At 41.3% G+C, this 25,436-nt stretch overlaps 2 protein-coding genes and 1 long non-coding RNA gene across 5 annotated transcripts; 1 reads left to right on the forward strand and 2 right to left on the reverse strand.

The window, feature by feature from the left end:
* Nucleotides 1-657: 657 nt before the first annotated feature.
* Nucleotides 658-19,032, forward strand: LOC135495931 (centrosomal protein of 72 kDa-like). 2 transcript variants are annotated; one of them, XM_064784963.1, is made up of 14 exons: nt 658-724; nt 3,803-3,930; nt 4,329-4,366; nt 5,625-5,779; nt 6,517-6,681; nt 9,479-9,604; nt 11,969-12,082; nt 14,143-14,298; nt 14,707-14,822; nt 15,126-15,261; nt 15,770-15,963; nt 16,140-16,266; nt 16,446-16,560; nt 16,854-19,032. In XM_064784963.1, the coding sequence occupies exons 1-14, from the start codon at nt 661-663 to the stop codon at nt 17,038-17,040; spliced, it is 1,821 nt and encodes a 606-aa protein (XP_064641033.1). In that variant the 5' UTR covers nt 658-660; the 3' UTR covers nt 17,041-19,032. The 2 variants fall into 2 exon arrangements, with proteins under 2 accessions (XP_064641033.1, XP_064641032.1); XM_064784962.1 differs by lacking the exon at nt 658-724 and adding an exon at nt 838-912.
* On the reverse strand, nt 6,869-9,180 carry LOC135495932 (uncharacterized). Its single transcript, XR_010448613.1, has 3 exons — nt 8,902-9,180; nt 8,124-8,189; nt 6,869-7,718 (listed from the first exon to the last, which is right to left on the reverse strand). It is a non-coding gene; the product is annotated as an uncharacterized LOC135495932 (long non-coding RNA).
* Nucleotides 19,033-20,577: 1,545 nt separating the features above from the next.
* On the reverse strand, nt 20,578-25,060 carry LOC135495780 (tubulin polymerization-promoting protein family member 2-like). Of its 2 annotated transcripts, none has more exons than XM_064784699.1 (4): nt 24,926-25,060; nt 24,046-24,236; nt 23,541-23,709; nt 20,578-22,294 (listed from the first exon to the last, which is right to left on the reverse strand). In XM_064784699.1, exons 2-4 carry the CDS (start codon nt 24,234-24,236, stop codon nt 22,118-22,120), a joined length of 537 nt encoding a protein of 178 aa, XP_064640769.1. In that variant the 5' UTR covers nt 24,926-25,060; the 3' UTR covers nt 20,578-22,117. The 2 variants fall into 2 exon arrangements, with proteins under 2 accessions (XP_064640769.1, XP_064640768.1); XM_064784698.1 differs by having other exon boundaries at nt 20,578-23,048.
* Nucleotides 25,061-25,436: the final 376 nt, after the last annotated feature.

Below are 25,436 nucleotides of genomic sequence, written 5' to 3' on the forward strand. Positions count from 1 at the left end.
TGCGGACAACATCAGCTTTATAATCTTACCTCGATGTTGATGTTAGGCCTATGGCTCAGAGTGAGATTATCATTGTATACTGACAGAGACGACACACAAAACGCCACCTTTGAAGGGCACTCAGACTTGGCTCAGGTAGGCCAATGATTTTGACAGAACCCCAGCTGGCATCATCTGAGCTAAAAAAAAAAGAAATACGCGATTTCTTTAAAGATAAAAAAATACCCCGTTTGAAGTGGAAATTCCCCCCTTTTTAGGGGGGAAATGGGGGACGAGTAATACCATGAACCCCACACATGGTAGACCTACTGACGACTGTTAGATCACAGGTTATCTTTATCCGAACTTACTAACATACCAGGACCCTTCATGGAGGTATTATTAATAATACCTCCATGGACCCTCATTTTGCAGTACAAATTCTCGCGGCATTACTCTCATAGTGTTGACTCCCTACGTTTCAGGTACGTTGCAGGTCAATTGTCTATGCTGCCATCTTTTAGTGAGGATAGTAACTAGTAGTCCCTGTTGACGCTGTGGAGCAACCTCGTATTCAAAAGTCATTAATGTACGGTGGTAGTGTACAAATACACAATATATTCGACTCCTAGGAGCTGGGTTCTCGTTTCCCCACTCCCCGTGCGTATCGACGTTTGAAAAATGGCGGTGTCCATCACAGAAAATTGGATTCGGGACAGAATTCAGCTGAAAACAGAGAATTTAGGTATTTGATTTTATTGTCATGGCGCTAGCTTGGTAGTTAGAACACTTGTTAACGTCTATGCCCCACTTGGACCGCCAACTTATGAAGAAACTACTCCTATTTTCACTGATAAACACCCAATTTCGGAGCCGGTCGGCGGTGGACTGTGTATCACTGTATGTGTTCATGTGTTGTGGTTGTGCTACGACGTACGTGAGTGTTTATTGACTATTTATTGACTGTATAAATGTATAGTGTACATGTCCACACGGCGTAGTCCGTGTATACATGATTACATGATCGACTCGCGTCATACATTTGGAACATGATACAAATAATTTAACATAACGGAAATTTTGCAAAAAGGATCGGTTTTGCTCCCACAGGCTAAGGATCTTCTGGCAAAAAAGGCCTTTTCTTTATAAACTTTATTCTCTTCTATAGAGTGGTTTTAAACCCTTGTTGAACAAGCCTCTCGAGCCATTGATTGTCTGGCGTCTTTTAACGTGAAGATCTATTGTAATTGATGGTTTGTTGGTCCGACCCTAGGTGGTACCGGCATATCTGGCCTATTGTACATACTACATAGGCCTACTTTTAACTAGCCTAAAACCATTAAAACTTTCACATTGTCATTAAAGACTTTTAAAACAACTCTGTTAAGCTAACGTTGTTTTGAACAACCCATCCCAGGTCTTCGTCGGTAGCCTGTCCATACATGTATGTTATGTGTACATTTCTGGAGATTGAAAAAAAGCTTAGGTTCATGGTCACCTTATTAACTGCAGGCTAACACCAGCACCTTTTAACACCAGCACCTTTTACCAATGGCAAAGATTTTAAATGCATGCGCCTGGACGTAAAAGTCTCTATGACTGTGTTCCAGTATTGAAAAGAAGGCTTACAATCTTGGATCCTAGTTCACTCGCATCTCTTTGATATGAATATAAATTCAACTGATTGAGTGTCGATCATGCTATGTCTTGTCCCTGACAGCCTGAACTAATGGAATTGTTCCACTATTTGAACAAACCATGGAGGTATTATATTATTAATAATACCTCCATGAACAAACAATGAATGATGCGACTCACCATGTCTGACTTTTAGTTTGAACAGTCTGTTTTCTTTACATGAACCAAACAATGTGCTATCAGGCTGCCTCAATAGGGTTCCTAAATTGAGCAGATAACATGGCTAAGGAACATTGTACCTCCTCGTCCTAGAAAATTTCTAGATTTTTATGGCAATCAACGGTTGTTAATGTTATGGTTGAAAAAGTGTTTTCCCCTTATCTTGATGAAAAAATAGAGTAAACTCTGCTTTAGGCACTTTTGATGTTTTGATCTGGTCAATCAGTCATTGTTGCATGTCTCGTCATGAATGGTCATGCCAGTGATTAATATTCGGTATAATGTCAACAGGCTTTGTTTGCTTAATATGAAATGTTAGAGAGCAGTCTATGATGTTATTGTATTTTCATGTTTCATCGGAACCTAGGAATGACATGATTTATGGTAGAAAGTGTGACTTTTAACATTTTGTGTTTTTTGGCCGTATGCCAATATATAAGTTTGCAAAATATGCCAAAGCATGCTTAAGTTACACTGCTAAAGCACTCCAGGGCAGGTTGCTCGATAAGTTGGAAGGCCTGAAAAGATTCTTCGAAATCTGGGGAACTGATTCTCCAGGGAAGTTGACATGAGATGTATTGTTTGTGATTTGTTTTGTAAATATTTATTAGTTTTTAGCTCACCTCTTAGGAGAGGTGAGCTTATCCGATACCGTGGCGTCCGTCGTCCGTCGTCGTCGTCGTCGTCGTCGTCGTCGTCGTCGTCCGTCGTCGTCCGTCGTCCGTTAGCAGGGCACGTTTCGTAACTGTTAGAGCTATTGAGTTGAAACTTGGTACACATTTACCCTTATGTAATGACACCTTGGAGACCAAGTTTCGGTCCGATTCGTTTCATGGTTTGGCCACCAGGGGGCCAAACGTTAAAAGTGAAAATATGCAATATCTCCCTTAATAGTAGTCGGGAAATTTTGAAAAAAATATGGTAGGTACTTCTAGCAAAGGTGCATCATATATCCTCCGGGTTTTTGATTTGACCTCCTTTTCAAGGTCACAGAGGTCAAATGGTGTAAATTGGCCGTTAGGATGTAACGATGGCACGTTTCTAAACTGCAATGACTATTGATACCAAATTTGGTACACATTTACCCCTTAGTCAGGTGATCTCAGGGACCGAAGTTTGGTCCAATATGATTCACCACTTGACCACCAGGGGGCAAAATCCAAAAACCTTAAAAATGTGATTATTCCTTAACTTCTTGCCCGATTGCCACCAATTTGATATCATGGGTACATCTAACCACCATACAGTATATGTCACACAGGTTTTTAATTTGACCTTCTTGTCAAGGTCACAGAGGTCAAATGGCGTAAATTCGCCGTCAGGCCGTAACTATGGCACGTTTCTTAACTGCAATGACTATTGATCACAAATTAAGTACACATGTACCCCTTGGTCAGGTGATCTCAGGTACCGAAGTTTGGTGCAATCTGATTTGCCGTTTGGCCTCCAGGGAGGGGGCCAAATCCTAAATTCTTCAAAATGCCATTATTCATAGTAATGACTTGCCCGATTGGCACCAATTTTATATCATAGGTACATCTAATTCTAACAACCATTCAATGTGTCACCCGGGTCTTCTTTGATTTGACCTACTTTTCAAGGTCACAGAGGTCGAATGTACTGTAAATTGGCCATTTTGGGGAAATTGTAATTGCTTGGACCTACATCAAACCTAACACTACATGACACAATACCATGCTCTTTATCCATCTTTCCTCCACATGAGGTGAGCACAATGGCCCTGGCCATTTCATTCCATTTGCTAAAGAAATTGTTGGCTTCATGTAGTCTGCTACTAATTGAATTTCTTGTGTAAACATTAATGCCGATTGCTTTGGATTTGGAATAGGTAGGCCTATCATTAAAAACTTATTCAAGTTTTTGGCATCATTCATGTCGTTGAGATGAAAATTTGGAAAGCTGTAACCCGTCGTTCTTTATAAAAATTATTTTCATATTTTCACAGAGGATGTGAGATCGCTGACTCTTCCCGGTACCTACCAGGAGAAAATAGGAGAGCTCGACACCTCCCTTAGACGATTCTCTCGCCTCAAGCAGTTGGACTTGTCAAGGAATTCAATAACCTCACTAGAGGTAAGTCTATTAAAGGTCTTCTCCAACGTAAGACTTCCCCTTTCTGGAGAATTTTGTTTTAAAGCTTAGGCCTACCAACTTGCAAAAAATAAGCATGGACAGTGCACATGGGGGGATGCTAGCCCCTGCCATTCATTTGGTAATATATTATAGATAGATCGCAACGGAGGGGCTAGTTTCCCCCACTTCTTTACCTGATAATGTAGGAACCCAAGCTTGCTAGAGATTTTGATGACATTTTATGAATACAACCCTAAACGGTAACCCTGCAAAAACACCTCAGTCTTCACGTTTCAAATGCAGACAATAACAAGCATGCCACTAAGACAAAGCAACAATGTAGTGCTATATTGTATGCCTTTCTTCCACATTCTGATTTGTCCCTTTCATCGTTTCAGGGCATTGAACATCTCAAGCTTCTTGAAAATCTTAATTTGTATCCTTTTTCGTAAACTCCCTCGCTTAATCTGTCAATTTTCCCGCGACCTTTAAACGCTGTGATGGAGTCAGAAATAGCTATATCACGAAAGGTGGCATAATGCGTTTCAGTGACAGATTCGGGGAATCCCCATCAAGGAGTTTGCTGTTAAAGATATATTCTTATTTCGAAAATTAATCCATCGGATTATCTTAATCCATGAAGTTGAGCATTGTATCATATTTGGTATAGTTTCTTCCTGAGGAAATGTACTGTGAGGTCTACATGTAGCATATCTAGGGTAGGACTGTTTCGATTGCGGTATAAAATATCCCTCCAAGCAATGGGGGATTCACCTTAATCCTTTTGAAATTAATCCTTGGGATTAACTGTGAATTTTAAAGTTGAGTATCTTGTACGTGTACACTGAGCTTTGGATTAGGCCTAAAATTTTAGCAGTTGGATATCTCTTATAATTAGGGAGAGAAAAAAGCTTCAAAATTCAGTGTTTTGCATTTAAAGTTGCACTTGATAACTTCCCAAAAAATTTAAATCAAATCACTGACCACATGCATTTATTTTTTGGACTTGAATCTTGTAATCCTTGGCTTTTGCAGTTCATGTACTAGGATTAAAAAGAGGTAAATTTCCAGGCACCCATCGCTCACCTTGAACTTGAGTGTGCATCTGTTGACACATGTGCCTTGTTGGCTTAAAGAAGCATTACCTTGCAATTTCTGCAAGTGTCCCCTAGTTGCATGGAGTAAAAGTTTTTAAATTCTTTATCTGAGGTGGGGGTACTTCAATATTCTTCTTTGGTCATGTTTGTACATTTTCTGTTGATCGGCAAACAGATTTCAACTCCCAGGACACGGTTTATCCAATTCTCGAGGCGAGCATTCCCAAACTGGTGTCGTCCAGCACACATTGCTCCCGGCAAAGTGTTGGAACAATAAAAGTGTGGCATACTTAATAGTATTAGACCGTTTTTAGCGAGGATCGTCCGTTTAGCCTCTAGTCTGTTGTCCGTTCTCTATGTAAGTAATCATGTTCTCCGATGTCGGAGTTTTAGCAATCGATGGGTAATTATTCTGTGTTTGATGATAGTGAATAGCATGTTAGAAGTGTGATCAGGTGTGTTCCATTATCCATAGCTTCTCACTTTTGTTCTCAAAGTTCACTCGTTGTCACATCTTCGAGCAGATTTCTTCGGACGATTTAATTTTCTATTTAAAATGATATAAGTGAGCTGTACACTATTCCTTAATTGGACCAGATATTATAATAATATTGAAAATCTCAAGGAGCTTCACCGTTTACGTCACAACCAGAGCCTCACGGAATTAGATCTACGATTGAACCCAGTGACAAGGAACGAGCCAGACTATAGACTGTTTCTCATTCATATGTTACCAAGTCTCCGGAAGCTAGGTAGGTATATACAGCTACTTTGGAACAGAGCAGACGACACATTTCCTCGACCTGTTCTGCTGATGTGCATGCTTGTAGTTTGTTTGGTGTACTTGTATGTGTGTATTTCGTTTGGGGACTTCATGTGGAGAAAATCTCATGTGATGTTGCCGTACGGATATCTGAAACCATCATCTCATACCTGCAATGAGTTGTCTCATGGTGCGCGAAACCGCATCAGGATCAGTTGACGGCATGAATAGCATTCTGCGAAGATGACATCACTGCAGCTGCTGCCCTCTATTTCCCCATCGCTGAATAACAGGCAATGTCGGACAAACATGCGGTTTCGTAATGGATTCAGGCTTTCTAACTAGGGTAGTTAGATTCAATCTGGCACATGTCCGAGTGTTGGAAATACTACATGATTGTTCTGAATATTCCCCTCTCTGACTCTATGCTATCATTCATGCTAAAAACAATGCAGGGTCAAAGATAATTGACTTTGAAATAAGCTCAAATGCGTAGAAATAAGTGTCGATGTCCGACTGTCACGTGACTAAAACGTCATCAATATCTTATGCAAATGACCTTGTGAGCTATAAATAGTAACTTCGCGGAATGCTATTAACGTCAACATCATATGGGACATAACGAAAATTCATTGATTAGCCAGGGTCCAAAGTCAGTCCCTTGTTCTTGTTGTACTGGTACTGTACATGGAGCTTGTAAATTTGGTCAATCTTCTTTTTTCACAGACGATCGGTCAGTTCGAGACAGCGAAAGAAAAGCTGCATTAGTTCACTTTGCTACGGACCAGGCTGCGGAATTCCACGACCGACAACCCACAGCGCCACCACAGCCAGATAAACATCCAAACGTGAGAGCGGAGTTTGTCAAGAACTTTACGCCCAAAACAGGAGGTATGACGCCCAAAATATTGCTTGTAATACTGAAAATAAGAGGTTGTCCTCGACAGAGAGGTTCCACTGTCATATGGTTAACTCTCATATGTGCTAAATTAAGCCAATCAAGTAAGTTATGATCCAGAAGTATTAAGGTAGCAGGAAGGGTTGGGCGTTTGTGGTTTCTGAGTCTGAGGGGGTTGGTGTCTGTTGACTGTGCTTTAAGAGAGACTAGGCATGGCGCCAGTCTCTCTTAAAGCACAGTCAACAGGCATTTGGTCTCAGTATTTGGGTTTTGATTGCCATGACTGTACCCCTGTAAAAGTCAGAGGAGGAGAAGTTTGGAATGATGAAAGCATTGAAGAAGAAGAAATGTTATTATTGAGGAAAGCAAAATTTATTATGAGACGAGAAGGCAGTGTCCTGACTTGATTATTTAAAAAAAATGGCAGTCTGAACACATTAAAAGGTGGAACATGGCATTTTATCGACTTTGAAGTGTTCCGCAGTTAAAGGGAGACTATAGGCAGCAGCTAGGTAGGCAAGATAAAGTCATACAAATTTGCCAATAGGGGTCAGTCATATCTCTAGGCATGGCGCCAGTCTCTCTTAAAGCACAGTCAAGAGGCATTTGGTCTTAGTATTTGGGTAAGTACAGAATCAAGGCAGCTCAGAGAGCAATGATTGAACGATGCTGTGGACAAGTCCAAGGATACTGCATCAGTCACGACCAACTTCTCATCAGAAAGCGTCACCACCAGCATATTCAATGTTCAGTTCCAACCTGTACCAGTCCAATGCACGCCTGTTATGGTCAGCAGTGGTCAGCTTAGCGCGATATGGAACATTCTTCCGAAACTCAAGCGAGGGAAGTCTGCTCATTAGCCTATCTCGCGCACTGCTCCTTCTTGTCAAACATCGTAGTGAAATCGTGGTACAGTGGGGCGTCCTCGAGGATTGCAGCTGGTCGGACAGACGTGAGGTGGAATGTGGGCGGCTGCACTTCTTCGTTGATGTGCGATGGCAGATAGCACAGTTGTTGCGTTGCATGACAGCTGAAAGTGAATGTGATATCATAGAACTGAGGCGTTTGCAATGAGACTATAGGTGAAGTAGAAGCAAGGAGTGAAATGGGCCATCTTCCAGTGACTAATATACAGAGTAAGGGCACTGGGTGTTGTTAGATTCAGCATTGAATGTATTCCTCGTACAAGCGTGAATAGTGTGGACATACAGTGAGAGGTGAGAGACCCCTATTGACTACTTCTTGTAACTTTATCTTGGATATTATATTAGTATTGAACTTCTCGCCATGGAATATGAAGAAATTGAAGTTGTAGGCATGGAATATGAAAAATGATTCAACGGTGAAAGACATTATTCCATGAGGCTTTGCCGTGATCGCAAAGGACGCGACGCGATTGGTTCACATGCTAATGAGGTATGATAATGATAATTACCTCTATAATGCTACTTGGATAGCGACTGTGTTGTTGATTGCAACAGTGGTCTATGTCAATGTGTGCCTGTAATGTCAATGAAGTATGATGAGGTGATGACGATAGTGCAATTATTAAATATTGGCAAGAGATCACACTACAACATAGGTCTTGTTTTTGACAGATGACTGTGCGACATTCCCATTGGGTCTTGTTAGAGTCAGCGTTGCATGTATTCCTTGTACAAGCTTGAATAGTTGTGACGACTTTTGGGAGACGGGGGAAACACAAGTGAAATAGACCAAAACAAGTGATTTTGGGGCTTTGGTTTAGACGCATGCCCCACATGCGCCATGCGGGATTATACGGTTCATGTGAACTTGTTGACATCTACAAGACTACATGATCTAGTGCTGTTATTGGTCATGGTACATGGTAGGCCTAATCATCATGGCTATATGTTTCAGGAAAAGCTCGGAGTAAAATGAACTGCCGATGAATAATGATGTTGTTCATGTTTACCATGTTTACCATGTTTACCATGTTTACTAGTACATAGCCATAGGGTATGCACTGGCCAGTGCACTTTCTGCACGTCGTCATGGTCATGTACGTGATACCTTGCATATTTTGTTTTTTGAATGCGCATGCTTTTTGGGCAAAATCACTTGTACCAACACTAATGAATAATGTCTTCTTATCCCTATGACTCCATACACAGTGAGGGCATTGTCCCATTCCCATCAAATGGTAACTTATTGTACCGTATTAGGGTGGAAGTTGGGGAGCAGATACCTACCGTTGCACACCTGTCATAATCAGCAGTGATGAGCTTAGCGCGATATGGAACATTCTTCAGAAACTCAAGCGAGGGAAGTCTGCTCATTAGCATATCTCGCGCACTGCTCCTTCTTGTCAAACATCATAGTGAAATCGTAATGGAAAACGTCTGGCTTTGCGCCAGACGTTGAGACTAATAAGCGAAGAACTAATAGGTAAAGAACTTCTACTTGCGCGAGACTGCTCTGATAAAATTATCATTGCAGAGACTACGGTGACGTACACTTATATTTTTTACAATCAAAAATGCCCTCAAAAGACGACATGGAATGATTATTTTATTGATATTTCCTACTATATACCTTCCAATTATCACTTTATACAAATAGATCGGCGTTAGGTCGCATGCTTTTCTTTCCTGGTGACACTATAAAGCAAAATAGTTGCAACCCCGTAAATGCGCTATAAGTCCAATAATAAGTGACGGTGACCCGTTATAAATGTTTCGCCAGCTTCGCTTTTTTGCCGCTACGCGGCGCGTTGGGCCCTTGCGTCAAGACTGTAGTACATGTACTTTCATCGTTATACATTTTCAGCCTTAGACGATGACGATGTTGCCCTCCTGGACCTGATTGCTCGCACAGGTGGCGACCTGAGCAAACCTCGTCCCATCACTGGTTCAGCAGCCACGACAGCCGAGGCTGAAAATTATTCGACTGAACGTAAGTCGATTTCGTAACATTTTGATGAATATGTAAACTCTCTTGAGCTATCGCTAACCCCAAAATTAAAAAAAAGGTTTATGAGTTGTTACACCGGCAATTGTGCTGAACATTATCCTTTGGCCTAATTGACCTTGACCTAATTTCTTACTCTAGGTCGCAGAGGTCAAGCTCTAAATTTCACCAATAATGATGTGTTTTATCATCATTTGTCCAGTCCTGGACTCTTCAAATTTGATAAGTTGCCTGAATATTCACCAAATGAGTTAGGTCAAGCTACTGAAAACAATACTTTACCTTAGAAATTATCAGTACAGTAGAACCTCTCTATAAAGGACACCCTCAGGACTGACAAATGCTGTCCTTAATGGAGAGGTGTCCTGATTAGAGAGGTCAAATTGAATGGAGTGTACCAATTTGGGACCAAAACAAGTGTCCTCAATAAAGAGGTTGTCCTTTATAGAGAAGTGTCCGCTAAGGGAGGTTCCACTGTATATATCCTTGTAAGGTGTCAATTCAATATAACCACGATAAATCAAACCTTTATCTTTCCAGGATAATCCATTTCTCACTGGTATAACTTTCTGTTAGTTTACCTAATCCACTTTAATGCGCCGGGAAGAATTAGTAACAATAACACCCCAGGACTGTTTGCTTGGTAAAATTACATATCGTATGGTGTATTTTTATTGTTTTATCGCTGGAATCTGGCCAGAATAGGTTCTCCATGAGACTTTCTCACTCGCATGTTGAAAGGTTAACAATTCATTTCAATAAGTTATTCTCATTTGGATTCCTGATTGGCTGGGTGATCGTAGTGTCTGCTGGAAAAGGTGTAGCAGAAAATGTTTGGCTTGATCTGAGTGATTTCACTTCGGGGGTGCTTGGGACTTGAGAACAGAATTTGCAGGTGAGTGTATTTGGGCTGTCTGAGTGGCTCAGTGAAAGCATCAGTGCCTATCACTGTGGGGGTCCCTGGTTCGATTCCCGGTCGGTCCCGGTACCCTTATGTGATAGAGAGTGCGACTCTCTTTCCTCCGGAGAGTTTGGTTTCCTCCTACTTTACATTATACACTACCAAGACACCACATTGGTAAATGATGTAAATTTGACATCCAAAGTTGCTTCATTTTGTGATGCCTCAGCATCAAATTGACACGGCTGCTGTAGCAGACTTTCTCTTCTATCTGGCATAGTAACAAAAGGTGTCATTCCTCTGTGTTAGTCTGTCATACTTCATTGACACTGATCGTCTAAACCTGTTCTCTTTGATATGCAGTGCTACATTCTGAATTACTCCATACTAAATTGCGATTTCTCTGAATGAAATGTGGAATGGATGAATTCATTATTGGGTCGAAGGTTGTCATTGATAGTATTTTTGTCGTTGATGGCTGTCATTTTAATTTGTTCTGGTGAGATATTGACACTGTTAACGTGATGCTTGGAGTTAAGACTTTTCAAATGAAAGGTAAGATTATTTGAAAAAGAATTAATTTGAATATTTGCTCTGCCCTGTTAGCCAAGTTCATGTCAACTTTCCAGGCCTAAGAAAAAAAGTATTGTTAGAGCTTTTTCCTTCTAATCAAACACTAATTCGGCTTCATGTGGGGCTACCTGATTTGCCATTCTAAATCATTGATATCTTGCACACTTTTGTTATTATTGTCTTAAAACTTACTGCTGTGATAAGAAATATGTCCTAAAATTTCATTAATAGTACATAATCAGAAGAAGTAGAATGTGTTCAAATTTTAGCTGCATTCCTGGCAGTATTATCAATTTGACACTATATTGCAGATTTATTAGTTGTTTTAAACCACTCTCTCCAGGTCAGCTCCAGTCCGACAGACCTTGCCTCTGCGTCAGTGGATCTTCTCCAGGTTGTGCGTGGTCTGCCCCTGCTTCTTTTTTCCCTGGCGATGCCATCTCAAGAAGTGACATGTGACATTCTTTGGCCTCCGCAGAGTGGGGCTTTCCAGTTCCACCTCAGCTATGTTACCAGTGTCGCCATTCTATATCACGGTGCCAAATCAGAATTGATTTTGACATGTTTTTAGCTGGTGACATACTTACTTACTTAGGACCCTTCGTGCCCTAGGTGGCACATGGGGCGTTCCCCAGGGTCCTCCACTCAAGTTGTTGGCTGCTCGCTGTCTGGCTGCCTGCTGGTGACATACTTATCTAAAAATCCTCCGTTTTCAAAAATTTCAGAAATTCTACAGGTCGGCCTTGAGAGAAAGAAGATACTCATACACATAACAGGAGCACATCTTGCCATAGATAGTCAAAGGGAAGACATCAATAGGCAAACTTTATTTCATTATGTCACTACAACTAATTTTGGTTTTCATGTACTTTCAGAAATCCTAGACCTTGAGAGGAAGGAGACTGCTCATATCAAACAGGTGCACAGCCCACCGAGTAAAGACGGCCCACAGGAACAAGTGCCATTAGACGACGAACCAGAAGACCAAGGTACTGAAAGTGAAATAGAAAAGTTGAATGAGACTCAAAAAATGTACATTTATCCCAGAATGTTATGAATAATCGTTAGAATATTGGTACCAAGTGACTAATGACTGGTGATATGTACGGATAGAAAGCGACTGATATTACAGACAGTGACTATGGCACCAATGCCATCAGAAATTGTCAAGTATAAATGTATTATCGTAAGAAAGTTCTACTATAGCAAAGATCTGAACCTTTCTTAACCCGAGTTTGGAACTTCATACAAAATGGTTTTAAATCATATTTCGACATTTGAAGAGGGATTTGTGAGTTGAATTGAAATGAACCCTTAATCCCTCAAATAACTGAATGCATGATATTAACCCACATCAAAGGTCTCCTGCCTTTGGAGGGAGATCAAATTTAGGCAAAGGGGCTTAACTAAGAAAACTTTGATATTTTGAAAGTGATGACATTGAGACGTGTGAAAGAAGTTTTGAAGAGAATGGTTCATTTATGCTGACCTCATGCAACACTTGTGGTGTACCTTGTGATTTCTTTTCTTCGGAAATGTAATACCCTTGTTGGTTGTGGCTGTACGTTTCTTTTGGACTTTTGGGTTGGAATATAAATCAAGTTGCTGAGTGTTAAATGAAGGCCTGAGTCTTGTTTTTCTTGGTTTTGTTTTCTGCTCTTATAGGCCTACATGTATGAAGCTAGGCATACGTAGTTCTGATGAAAGTGGGTTTATAAAGCAGGATTTTAGAATATTTTCCCTTTCCGTCATCTCAGCAATTTTGACATTGAAACAGTATCCTGCTGGTCAGTTGATTTTCCGAACACTCATGTCCGTGTTTCTCCTACTGTGACTACAGGTCAGACTGCTTGGTAATTAGGACCTATTGCTAACTGAGTTCACAACAGGCAAGCAAGGTCAGTTGAGGGTTCACTGAATTTGTCAAATAGAGAAATCGTCCTAACACAAACTCCTACTGAGGCTTCACAACCCCCTGTTAGGGTTTGGAATTAGGCCTATTCAGGGCCAATTTAAGAAGACATTACTAACAGGATCTGTTGACAAAGATATTGTGTTGACAGTGACAATAAAATTGGCATGTGGTGCATGAGAAATGTTTTCTAAACTAATTGATTTAAACTTTATTTAAAGTGACTGATTTCTCGTTTATCAGTACTGAATGATCTTCCTGCTGTGAGAAGATTACAAGCAAATCCCAGGAGCAGGAAGGTTGCCTGTGTTCATTTGGGTTATCATTCTTGTCTTGTTAGCTGATTTTCTTCTTGGCTCTTGAAGGTTTGTCTGCTGTTTCTCATCTTACATGTATTCCATTCTTCTCTTTGGACTACAAAAATTCTGGATCGGAGCTAATACTTCTGGCAAAATAATCTTTAGATTTAGAGTCATGGTGAATTTTCAGCTAATTTCTTCTTTTTTCAAAATTTCCCAATTTTTGACCAATTTTTTTCTCATATAGCACTTGCTACCTTTGAATAGAATATTTCCGAAAGACCTTGAGACTGTCTGCCCTGATCTCACAAATATTCCATAGATATCAAATTACCAATAATCTTATCTCGTGATACTGTGTCATAATCCTATTCTAAGTTCTCTTATTGTTATTACTTCAATTAGATATCATACCCAGTCTAATTCAAATTTAGACCAGGCCACACATATTTGATTGTGCTATTGGCGTCCTTCTTTTACAAGAATTTCAATGTTCTCCACGAGGCCAGGGTGGCCCACCCTACCTTGGCAGCTTACCACCCTATGTTGGAAGAGCCACCCTACCTTGCTCTAGAATAGGTAAAGGGTTTCTATTGGGCCACCCTACCTTTAATTGCTGGCCACCCTACCTTGTGTTGCACACTGGCAAACCTTCATGAATATCGAGGATACCACCCTACCTTGAGAAAACCCGGTGGAGAACTCTGAAATTTTGCCCATCCACTGCAGCCGCCTGTGAGGCTCTGGAAGTTGCATTCGCACCTCTGGTCAACTTTAGAATACTTTGAATTTTATTCAGACACTTCATTTAGGCCTACAATATCATCTTCAATTCCAGTTGTAGCCGCTTTACAGAAAAAGTATCCAAACATCCCAAAAGTCGCTCCATCCCCAAAGAAGGACTACGTGACAGAAGATCCCAATTTGAAGTTCCAGGATGAAATAGAGGCCTACACGGCTTATAAGACTCAGGGAAACTTCACCCCACATCCTGGTTAGTATAGAGTATAATTTTGAGCTGTTGGGTTTTGACAGTGCTAACTGATTTTTAAAACGTACGCGCGTCTTGCCTTAATTTATGTGTAACATGTGACCTAAACTGATCTTCCTCATGGTCTGGTTGTTAACCGTGCTCATTCAGGCAGAGAATAACATGTCTAAATGAGCCCCAAGAGGTTATCAACTGACTTTTATCTTTTGTGAGAGCCGAGCGGCATATCTTAATAGAATCAATGATAGAAAGATCATAAGAAAGCTATAAACATAAAAATAGCGATAATCATTGAGGTCACTGTCATTATGTGTTGACAAACATTTCATGACTTGGAAATTAGAATGACACGAATGTGTGGCAATCAATTTTCTTTTCATCATCATTCTAGATGTGCGTTTTCTTCTTCAGACCCTGCTAGTGAGGAGAGCGGCCCGAAGACAATCAAAGTTCAACGTAAATCATCACACCCGAAACCACCGATGCCATTCCAGCAGTTACCCGTGTCGAATGGTGGCACGAACCAGGTAATAGGCAGAGCTTGTTATAATCCAACTTAATCTGTATGCAGTAGAGACATCTTTTCCAGTTGAGATATTACAAATGGGGCACGATTGTTGGCATACTCACCCTACTACAATCAAAAACACTAACGTTTGCTAAACCTGCATGTACACAACATGCATGAAAAGTGCAAAACCTTTCATGATGCTTGCATGGCCAATCTTGCCACTGCATACTGGTCAGATCATAGATTCATGATATCAAGAATACATAGACACAAGTCTTTATAAATTCTTGATGATAACCGTTGATCTTTTTGTTTTTAGTTCAATGGGTTCGACCAAGCCTCTGACTTCAGACTGCCGAAAAAAGACCATGAAGACTTTCTCTTCAAGTTATGTGACTTGTGCGACAAATACTGGAACGGGTCAAAATCATTACATAAAAATCAAAAGTTCAAAAGTAAGCTTTGTTTTGAAACGTAGCCACATACTTGTAGCTTTGTGGGTATTGCACACTGCTGGTCTACACGGTCACACATCAGTCATACGGGCTAGTTGTTTTGAATTCTGTGAAAACCCACCTTCGTGTGTCTCCCAATATTGGTTTCCAGGAAGCAGTATTCCTGGCCCTGGTCAAGCCTTGTACAAAACAGAAAACCTAGATTATTTGTACCCACATCACTATGCATAACATTCTCTCTAAATTGCACGCATGAGGCGATGAGTTCCCTGCTGGGACTAAAACTTCGGCTAAAACCATCTGAATTCCGAGTCTCTTTGTATATGCACTTCAGACGCTGGTCATACCAGCAAGAGCTTATGCTGAAAAATTCGACCATAACAGTCTTTAAAAATGGGGAACAGCTTTTGAAGCTTCCAGTACCCATCACCAGGTTTCTCATGGTAGATTCTTGGCCGCTTTTCTTGCGGCCGCCTTTCTTACCGCAGCACGCATTATTCCGTTCCAGGCCTGGCGTATATGCTGATAGAGGAGATGCTGCAGGACAGCGTCACCTTCCACGACGACGAGCTGGAGAACGCCCAGCAGCGGATGGCGCGATTGGCGCAGGATAACGTCCGATTGCGTGAGCAGAAGAAGCGGGAGATGTTCAACGAGAGTCGCGAGCTTCAGGATACGCTGAGTAATGCTAGGAAAGATGTGGTAAGATAGATGTTGATGACACTTTGCCATCATATCTGTGTTGCCGTGTTGCAAAGGTTGTTTTGCTCAACTGATACCTACATGTAGTTCAAGAATTGCTTTGGCTAAGTGACTGTTACTCTGTTTTGGATTTTGCCCGGCCTATGATGATTCATGTACAAAGCGTTTATTTTCAGGAAATGATGAAAGGCAAACTACAAAAGGCTTTTGAAGACAATCGCGTGCTGTCGTCCAAACTGCGGAGATTCGAATCTGGGTCACCAAGTCTGTGTAAGGCGGCAGAGTCGATGACAACATCCTCAGGTAGACTGACAGATTTTTTAACTTCACTCAAATTAACTTGTAACTTTTGAATGAAACTGCATCGTCATTTTAAATTTTCAGATATATTTTCCATTCCTTGCAATAGTTTGGGACCAAATATGGGCATTGGACGAAGTCTGATCAAGTCTGTTAATTGTCATCTCACCGTTTGTTTTCAGATGAACTTGCGAGACAAAATGAGCTTTTACATCACGAAATCGAGGTGTTAAAGATCAGGCTTAAACAGTTCAACCAGATGCAGGAGTTATCGGCAATGTTACAAGAAAGTCATAAGTAAGTTTAAAAATCATCAAAATGATTTAACAAGCTGCAGGTCCCAGGTTGGATTCCTGGGCCATGTGGACTAAAAAACCAGTCTCTTTAAGTTCGTTTATTAGATGGGACAGTTGTTTCTGATGTCTGTGCCTTGGTAACTGAAATACCCTGCCAGTGCGAACAGGTAGCCAGCACTTGACTTGCAATTCACACGGCTGATATCAAGTATAGATTAGAGACTTACTGATATTATAGGACAACTTTAAATAAGGTTTGAGTATTGGTAAAAAACATTTCCACTAAATTTCCAGATCCCTTGTCTCAACGAACGAGCACCTTTTAAAGGAGCTGGACGATTCCCGTGAACGCCACCAGAATGAAATCGAACAAATGACGTGGAGTTACGACCAGCTGAAGAAAACGGTCAGTTATTTACCAAATTCTACGACCGAAAATTCATCCGAGTTTCACAATGGACACATGAACGGTGAAGCTTGAGTTCAAGATGGAGTTTGCTATTTCGGACGTTTCAGTTCTTGACTGTTATTGGAAGTGTATTCCAATGGATTTAGGCATACGCTGAACTAATACATGGCCACAGTGCTGCAAGCAGAGACGAGAAGGTTTCATGATATTGGAAATGTCCCCATGAAAACATCAGATGTATCACGAAGTGAGGGGGTGGTTCTCAGTAGGCCCGAGGCTTTCTCCAAATGTTCATTTTCAAAAATACACTATTCACAATCACGTTACGCTGTGAAGTTTGGATGTAGGAGTGTATTTATTTAAGAGGATAGACTTGTAGGATGTGCCTGTATACTTTAGAGTGTATGTGTTGCATAGATTTTATGTTGACGAACTCTGGCGGCGGTAAGTGCCCTCATATTTCCTTGTCTGTTCTGGAGGCAGCTTTCATGTAGTCTGTTCCGTCAGAAACTTTTTGCCAACTGAGGCTGTGCCAATGACGTCATGACAGAAAACTTTGCCATTTCGGACTTTAAATCTCCCTCACTGGCCCACATGGTAAGCTTTGTTATTGGCTCAATAATGTCGCTTGTGAAATGTTGTGATGTCACCCATGACGTCATCCACACGTCACACAATTTGTAGGCGATAAAAACAGGGTCAAGGACACAAAGTGAAGTCCAAAATGGATGAGTGATTGACGTCACTTCACAACCTCTATAGAAATGTCGTGCTGGCATGACAAAATAAAGGTTCAAAGTAAATTCAAATTCAATTCAGTTGTTCCTTGTATAGGTACACTTAATACCAGTAGTTCTTGAGGTAGACACTAGGTAGTGCTGCTTGTAGTGTAATAAAAGATTGGGTGCTTTAGATCAAGATATTGCAAACTTTTAATTCATAGACATCATTGCCCATTGATGGTGGAGCATACTACATAATTTTTAAGGTACCAACAACACAGATGGAGAATAGAAGGTGGCTGGGGTACCAACAGCTTTGTAATAATGCCCTTTCAAATAATAACACCGGTTCGTAAAGGATGCTGGTATGATTTTACTGGGAGTGGGTAAATACATGTACAGTAGAACCTCTCTATTGAGGACTTCCTCGGGTCTGACAGCTGACCTTAATAGAGAGGTGTGCTGATTAGAGAGGTCAAATTGAATGGAAACAATTTGGGACCAAAATGAGTGTCCTTAATAGAGAGGTGTCTGCTTAGGGAGATTCCACTGTGTTAGAAAATGACCAATTGAACAAATGATTGATGAACTGGTTAAATCACTTTGAAACCTAGGGGAGGCTTTGGTTTCAGCGCGTCAATAATCAAAACTATGACTTGTGCTTGAATGTACATGTATCATTATTGTTAGGCCCAGTATTACTGTTACTACTAAGGTTGATAGACCGTTAGATATTTTATGAACAACTTCAATAGCATAGCATTTTTGTGTCCATGACAAAATATTGTGTCCAGATTGGAAAAAAAACTTGTAAATAATATTTGTGTTTGCCAACATTCCATTGAAAATTAAGTTTGACTCTAATACGGATTATCCCTAAAGCTGCTTACCTTTGAAAAACTTGAAACAGTGCTACTGCTGGGACATGTAGACAGCTTGGTTCACCATGTATTTTGGACCGATTGCCTAATCGGGTGCAAATCACCTTTCTGGATGTACATTACTTCCAATCGGGATGAAAAGGCATTCTTATCTCAAATACGTCCAACCCTCACTTTTATAACAGCAAGTCTGGTCAAGAGAGGTGTAAGTTCAGTAGAACTTGTTGAAGGGACTGGTGAGGTCTTTGAGCCTTGTTTGTGAGGATATGAAAAGTGACCTGCCCAAAACACGAGTATCATAACTTCAATCTGATGCCACATCCTTGGTGATTGTGCCTGATCCAACGAAGAGTCTGCCTGTTAAGTGCATCTGTTCTACTTCTTGTGAATTGAATGTGTAGTTTCACAATGCTGTAATATATTTGTCAAAATCATTATGGAATAAATTTTTTTATAAACTATCTTCTTTTTCTTTTCATTAGCTCACCTCTTAGCAGAGGTGAGCTTATCCCATACCGTGGCGTCCGTCGTCCGTCGTCGTCGTCGTCGTCGTCCGTCGTCGTCCGTCGTCCGTTAGCAGGGCACGTTTCGTAACTGTTAGAGCTATTGAGTTGAAACTTGGTACACATGTACCCTTATGTAATGACACCTTGGAGACCAAGTTTTGGTCCGATTCGTTTCATGGTTTGGCCACCAGGGGGCCAAACGTTAAAAGTAAAAATATGCAATATCTCCCTTAATAGTAGTCGGGAAATTTTGAAAAAAATATGGTAGGTACTTCTAGCAAAGGTGCATCATATATCCTCCGGGTTTTTGATTTGACCTCCTTTTCAAGGTCACAGAGGTCAAATGGTGTAAATTGGCCGTTAGGATGTAACGATGGCACGTTTCTAAACTGCAATGACTATTGACACCAAATTTGGTACACATTTACCCCTTAGTCAGGTGATCTCAGGGACCGAAGTTTGGTCCAATATGATTCACCACTTGACCACCAGGGGGCAAAATCCAAAAACCTTAAAAATGTGATTATTCCTTAACTTCTTGCCCGATTGCCACCAATTTGATATCATGGGTACATCTAACCACCATACAGTATATGTCACACGGGTTTTTAATTTGACCTTCTTGTCAAGGTCACAGAGGTCAAATGGCATAAATTCGCCGTCAGGCCGTAACTATGGCACGTTTCTTAACTGCAATGACTATTGATCACAAATTAAGTACACATGTACCCCTTGGTCAGGTGATCTCAGGTACCGAAGTTTGGTGCGATCTGATTTGCCGTTTGGCCTCCAGGGAGGGGGCCAAATCCTAAATTCTTCAAAATGCCATTATTCCTAGTAATGACTTGCCCGATTGGCACCAATTTTATATCATAGGTACATCTAATTCTAACAACCATTCAATGTGTCACCAGGGTCTTCTTTGATTTGACCTACTTTTCAAGGTCACAGAGGTCGAATGTACTGTAAATTGGCCATTTTGGGGAAATTGTAATTGCTTGGACCTACATCAAACCTAACACTACATGACACAATACCATGCTCTTTATCCATCTTTCCTCCACATGAGGTGAGCACAATGGCCCTGGCCATTTCATTTTTGCTAATGTTCTGGACGAGTACCGGTACTGTAAAATCAGTCAGGAGTCATCATGACTTTTGGCGTTTGCTACCTATAGGAGCCTGGTATTCTAAGCTGGCCTCCCTGGAGTGAAAGAAGTCTCACATTTGGCACTTGCGGCTCAGGGACAAGCCTGCATCACCTGACGGAGGAAATGATAGAGTTCACCGAAGACCTACAATCAACACCATCAAGGATGACCTCTCTTGTCGGCCACGGGTACTTGAATGGCATTAGCAATAACATATGCTGCTATTGCGAATGAATTTTATGGAAGGAGGTGATGACTCTTATATTTGAGCTTTACCAGGGCTTAGTCTCGAATGCTGATGGAGTAAATGAGCCCTAGGCCCTGTTGAGAAGAAAGAAAGAGAGGCGTGTTTCCAATACTCAATAATTTATTAAAGGTACATGTACTTCTAACAATAACAGAATAAACATCGCCATTGGAAGAAGTGCAAAATGTCTAATTTCAAGTAGGAGATAATTTCTAATGTGACGAGTTGTGGAGGCGTTGTTGCAATTATATAAAAATAGGCCAGCCATAATAATTGGGTTGACAGCACTTCTGAAATAATTGGAATTTGCATAGGTGTCGGAAACCTTGAGTATTTTCCCAAGCGGCTGACACCATTGATATCTTGAAATCATTTGTTTCTATGGCACAGTAAAAACCATACATTTTGGTTTAGAATATAGAATCTGACTACATATAAATCCAAATAGATGTTAACCTCAATATTTTTAGTCCAACAATATGCCGTTATATGTGAACAACATCTAGTAACCCTGACTTTATCTTGCAGTTGAAATAAGTTTCTCAGCAGTTTCGGTTTGAAGTAAATAGACCAGTATGTTTCGATCCTGACGTCTGCTGGGCGGGTATCATAGTTTGTACCAAGCAGATACAAACATTAAAATTCTAAGACAATTTAAGACGAGTAATAGAATACAACTCAGGGCCTATAACTAAGAATCTGCTCCACCTCTACAAAACCTGGTGAAATACTGTAAACACAGTCAGGTGCTGTTGCAAGAATTTGCCTTGGAATCTGTCCTAACAGAAAAATGGTGCAGTGCTGTCATCTATAAACTTGTAATGGCGCATGATCGATTTTCCTGTTGCCTGATCTAAAACATTACTGGCAGCCTGGGTGTTCCCATGGTGCCGGACCTAGTTGACAATAATCTCCTTTCCCCAGTTGTAAATCGATGATTATTGACCTGTGAGGTGGAATTGTAAAGACGCAGCAGATTTACTGTATTTGCATTAACGATGTGGGAAATATCTAATCTTGTAACAATAAGCAAAACAAGACATGTCTACTGCCAGATCACATTATACATATTATAACATGCATGCTTTTAGCTATATGTATAAACCATTACATTTACAAATAATATTGATTCACAAAGGCCTGCAAAGCTTACAAGGCAAAGTGTTGGAGGACGGAATTATTTTCATTTTTCAAAGTGGCCCATTACATTATACATCCGGAGGAAAAAACAACAAGCTCATTTGCTACTCTATGTGGTGAAGTATAAAGCTGATAAACCATTTGATTTAACCCTTGAGGACCGTGACATGCAGAAGTACTGTCAAACATGCATTTTTCACCTAACAGAGCTCAACAGCTCAGAAATTCAAGTTTCAGGTTCGGACAATTTCTGGGTCCGCACGTGGCAATGGGCGTCATTATTGGACAGTCCTAAAGGGTTAATCATGTGGTGTTGACTCTTAGTAATTTCACTTCTGTCTTCGACTGAGAATCACAGGAACCCAAAATATACCGCAACAACTTACATTACAAGGGCAACCCACGTACTTTTAACCTTTTTTCCTCCGCCCTTTATCCTACCTGGTGTGACCAAGAAGCCATAGTTTGGGGCCTGGAATGCTATGAATTAGTAATGTTCCATCTACTTGCCGTGAGTGCCTTCTCCCTTATAGGCACCAACGTAACCTGTGTTTTCAGCACGTTCTTCCCGTCCTGCGACACCCTTCCCCTTTCCATCCTCATCAAAACGGCTCTTGTGAGCGCCAGTATACTGACTCGAATCAGTCATTTTATCGACACCACCAGTTTTAGAGAAATTCTAAAAGATGAGAAATTTGATTTGTTTATTGCATGCAAAACATGGCCAGATATTCGTTAAGAAAGGGTTACAACATTTACAATACGTTTGGGTCTCTGTACCAGTTCTAAAAGAGAAGAAAGGACCAAACCACCAGTTTTGGAGATGGAAGTTCTAAAAGAAGAGAAGGTGTTTATTGCATGCAAAACATGGCCAGATAGGTTGAGAGGGGTTTACAACATTTAGGGCATCTGCAATTAGGAGAAAGGGGCGGCCGGTCATGTCCAAACCACCAGTTTTGGAGAAGTTCTAAAAGCAGAGAAAACGTTATTGGTGCAAACTTGGCCAAAAATCTTGAGCAGTAGCCTATCAGTCCATTTCCCGGTCAGTGAGCTTATCTAAAGCCTTGTCTACCACAGACTAGACATGACAGAGCCTCCCAGTAAACTTCTCGAGTAATGCTTGATGGGTTCTATCCTTGTATTGTAGGGAATGCAGTTTCTGCCAGTTTATCAGTATTAATAAGGTATCCTTTCCACGTATACTTTTATAATTCTATAGCATAGCCATCAGTACGCAATGTTCAGTCACCGGTCTACTTCTTGTCAAAGGTCCCGGCTCCTTTGTAGTTTCCGACGTAACCTGTGTTGTCTGCGCGTTCCTCCCGTCCATCGATACCCTTCCCCTTTCCGTCCTCACCAAAACGGCTCTTGTGAGCGCCAGTATACTGACTTGAGTCAGTCATTTTGTCCACAGCGCCAGTTTTGGAAAAATTCTATCAAAAAGAAGAGATCATTTTATACATGAATGACATTGCCATGCAAGTATAGAGTAATCTTAACTTTTGATAAGGACTGAAGTGATGTCAGTAAAACACCCCAGCACTCCCCCACCATGCACCCGCACAAAAAAGGCTTTGCCACTCTTAGGACTCTATAGGTATACTCTTTTGAAATTCCAAAAGCCCGATCAGACGTTTTCTTCTCCCTGCTGACAAATTACTGTAGACTCATCTATATAAGAACTCCTCCTGCAGCAGCCATCGAAAGTGCAACCGGTGATGGCCTTGCCAAACAAGGTAATTCTGGGAGAGATTGAGAGAGGGCGCCCGTTGCAATATCGGAGTTACTTTAATAGTTGCTCACACAACGAACCAGCAAAGCGTGTTCATGGATGAAGCGCAAAATGATATCTAACAATCCCAGCCCGCAGTAATTATGATGGTTTGCCGACATGCTCATCCCTTTCCTTGTCTGATGAGACCTACCGTTTTGGGGCCAACTTTTTTACACTGGGCAAGCGCTTCCCTCATTTTAGCGATTTCTGCATCGACATCAGCATCGCTTGGTTTGCCTCCCGCTCTCTCTAGGCGCTTCTTCGCAAACTGCTTCTCAAATTCCTTGCAAGTTGCCTTGGTAAGGCTGAAGGTCATGCCCCTGTAATCATGATAAAATAAACCATAGATCCTTGAACCAGATGATAAATACTTAAATCCATCTTCCATCATGTCATAGAAACACAACCTCATATGTATAACTGCTCACACGGTATAAAAAAAGGCCCGACACCTCAGCCATCGCATGGCTATTACCCTGTCACAAATATATATTCAATATGGCTACAATGTGAGGTTAGTTTCTAGCAAAAATGTTTATTCCGTTCATTTGACAAAACTGTCCCGGGGGCAGTTTCGATCAGCACGCTTAATTAGCAATCACTATTGGCAATCACTATTGTCTCGGCTCGGAAGAATTTTTGCAGTGTCTACTCACTTTCCAAAACTTGCTGCCGCGGAGTTGTCGCACACCTGGCTAACTGTTTGCTTGTCAAGAGCTTTGCCCTTGCCGCGCTTGGCGCACGCCTCGGCCATGCATGTTGCGATGTCCTTGCTCTTTGCCTTGTCCGTGCAGCCGCAGTACTCCTTTAGCTTCTCGAAAATAAGGTCATCGCCTCCTGTTGCCATCTGAAGAGAAGATCTCTAAGTGTTACAACAATCTAGGAAAATTATCTGCGTGCTTCCAGGCTGTCAGGTTCGTTGAAAGCTTGTCCGCATAAGGTTAGAAAGTTGGTCCTAAAGCTTTGGGTCCGCCGCACTGTGAAGCAGTTACGCCGATGGTGCTACAAAGGCGATACTGCTTTAGGTGAGGTATACGCTGGCGTTTGCCTGACGCTGATTGACGCAACAATGGGCCCGGAATGTCTTGCCCGTCGTGTGGCCGAGAGCCGGAGGACGCGCGCATCAGCGTCCAGTTTCCGAGGATACATATTAGGCTGGTTAATTCATAAAAGCAGCATCTCAGTTGTCCTGGTCTTGGACCAAGTACTGGTTTTTGCACGAAGACATATTGTGCCTAAAACAAAGACCTTAGGCCCAAGACCAAGCGAAAAAGGAAGACCCAACCAAGACCAACCTTAATTTTACGAGCTAGAATTTTCCCTAGCTATCGATCAAAACGCAAGGCAGCTTGGTTTATACGGCCATGTATGAACGGAATGGCAGTTCATCGAGGTAATTATGCCGACATCTAATCAATATTTGCATGTTCCACATACGAGGAAATACCCGCAAATTCCTCTATGGCTGACATTGAAATAGCGCCGACACGTTATGTAGTGTGCAAGATAATTTATTTGCTATACTTCATATCTTACCTTGAAATTTAGTCCTTGATTGGTAATCCTAAAGAAAGAACGAACACAACACTTGTACTACCCTGGGTAAAACGTCTGGTGAGTGACAATCTAGCTGTTTACAACCTAAGGTCGATCTAAACCTGGAACCAAGCGGATATCTAATCAATTTATGCGTACTCTTATTGGAATAAAAGCATGGTAGTCTGGTAGTTTAGAATGGTAGCTTAGCGTTCATAAAATCCTTTGGTTCGAGGTTGCGGTGTTATGCACAGCGTCACTAGCAACAGCGGCGCATTGAACCGCGATCTCTCCGTGGGGAGCGGTGGCCGCGATGAATCATAGAACGGTTTTGAAAATAAATTACTGATTGAAAGGTGGACCTGGCATGATAAACATAATGTGCAACGCCGCTGTGATACAGTTAACCCTGCTACAAGGCAATGCTATGACAGTATAAACATGCAGAATGCGGAAAACGCGAAACCGCTCAAAGTGGAGTTTACAGTAATGTGCCCGCATTGCTGACGCC

This window comes from Lineus longissimus, chromosome 11 (genome assembly GCF_910592395.1).
Source record: "Lineus longissimus chromosome 11, tnLinLong1.2, whole genome shotgun sequence".
Lineage (NCBI taxonomy): Eukaryota > Metazoa > Nemertea > Pilidiophora > Heteronemertea > Lineidae > Lineus > Lineus longissimus.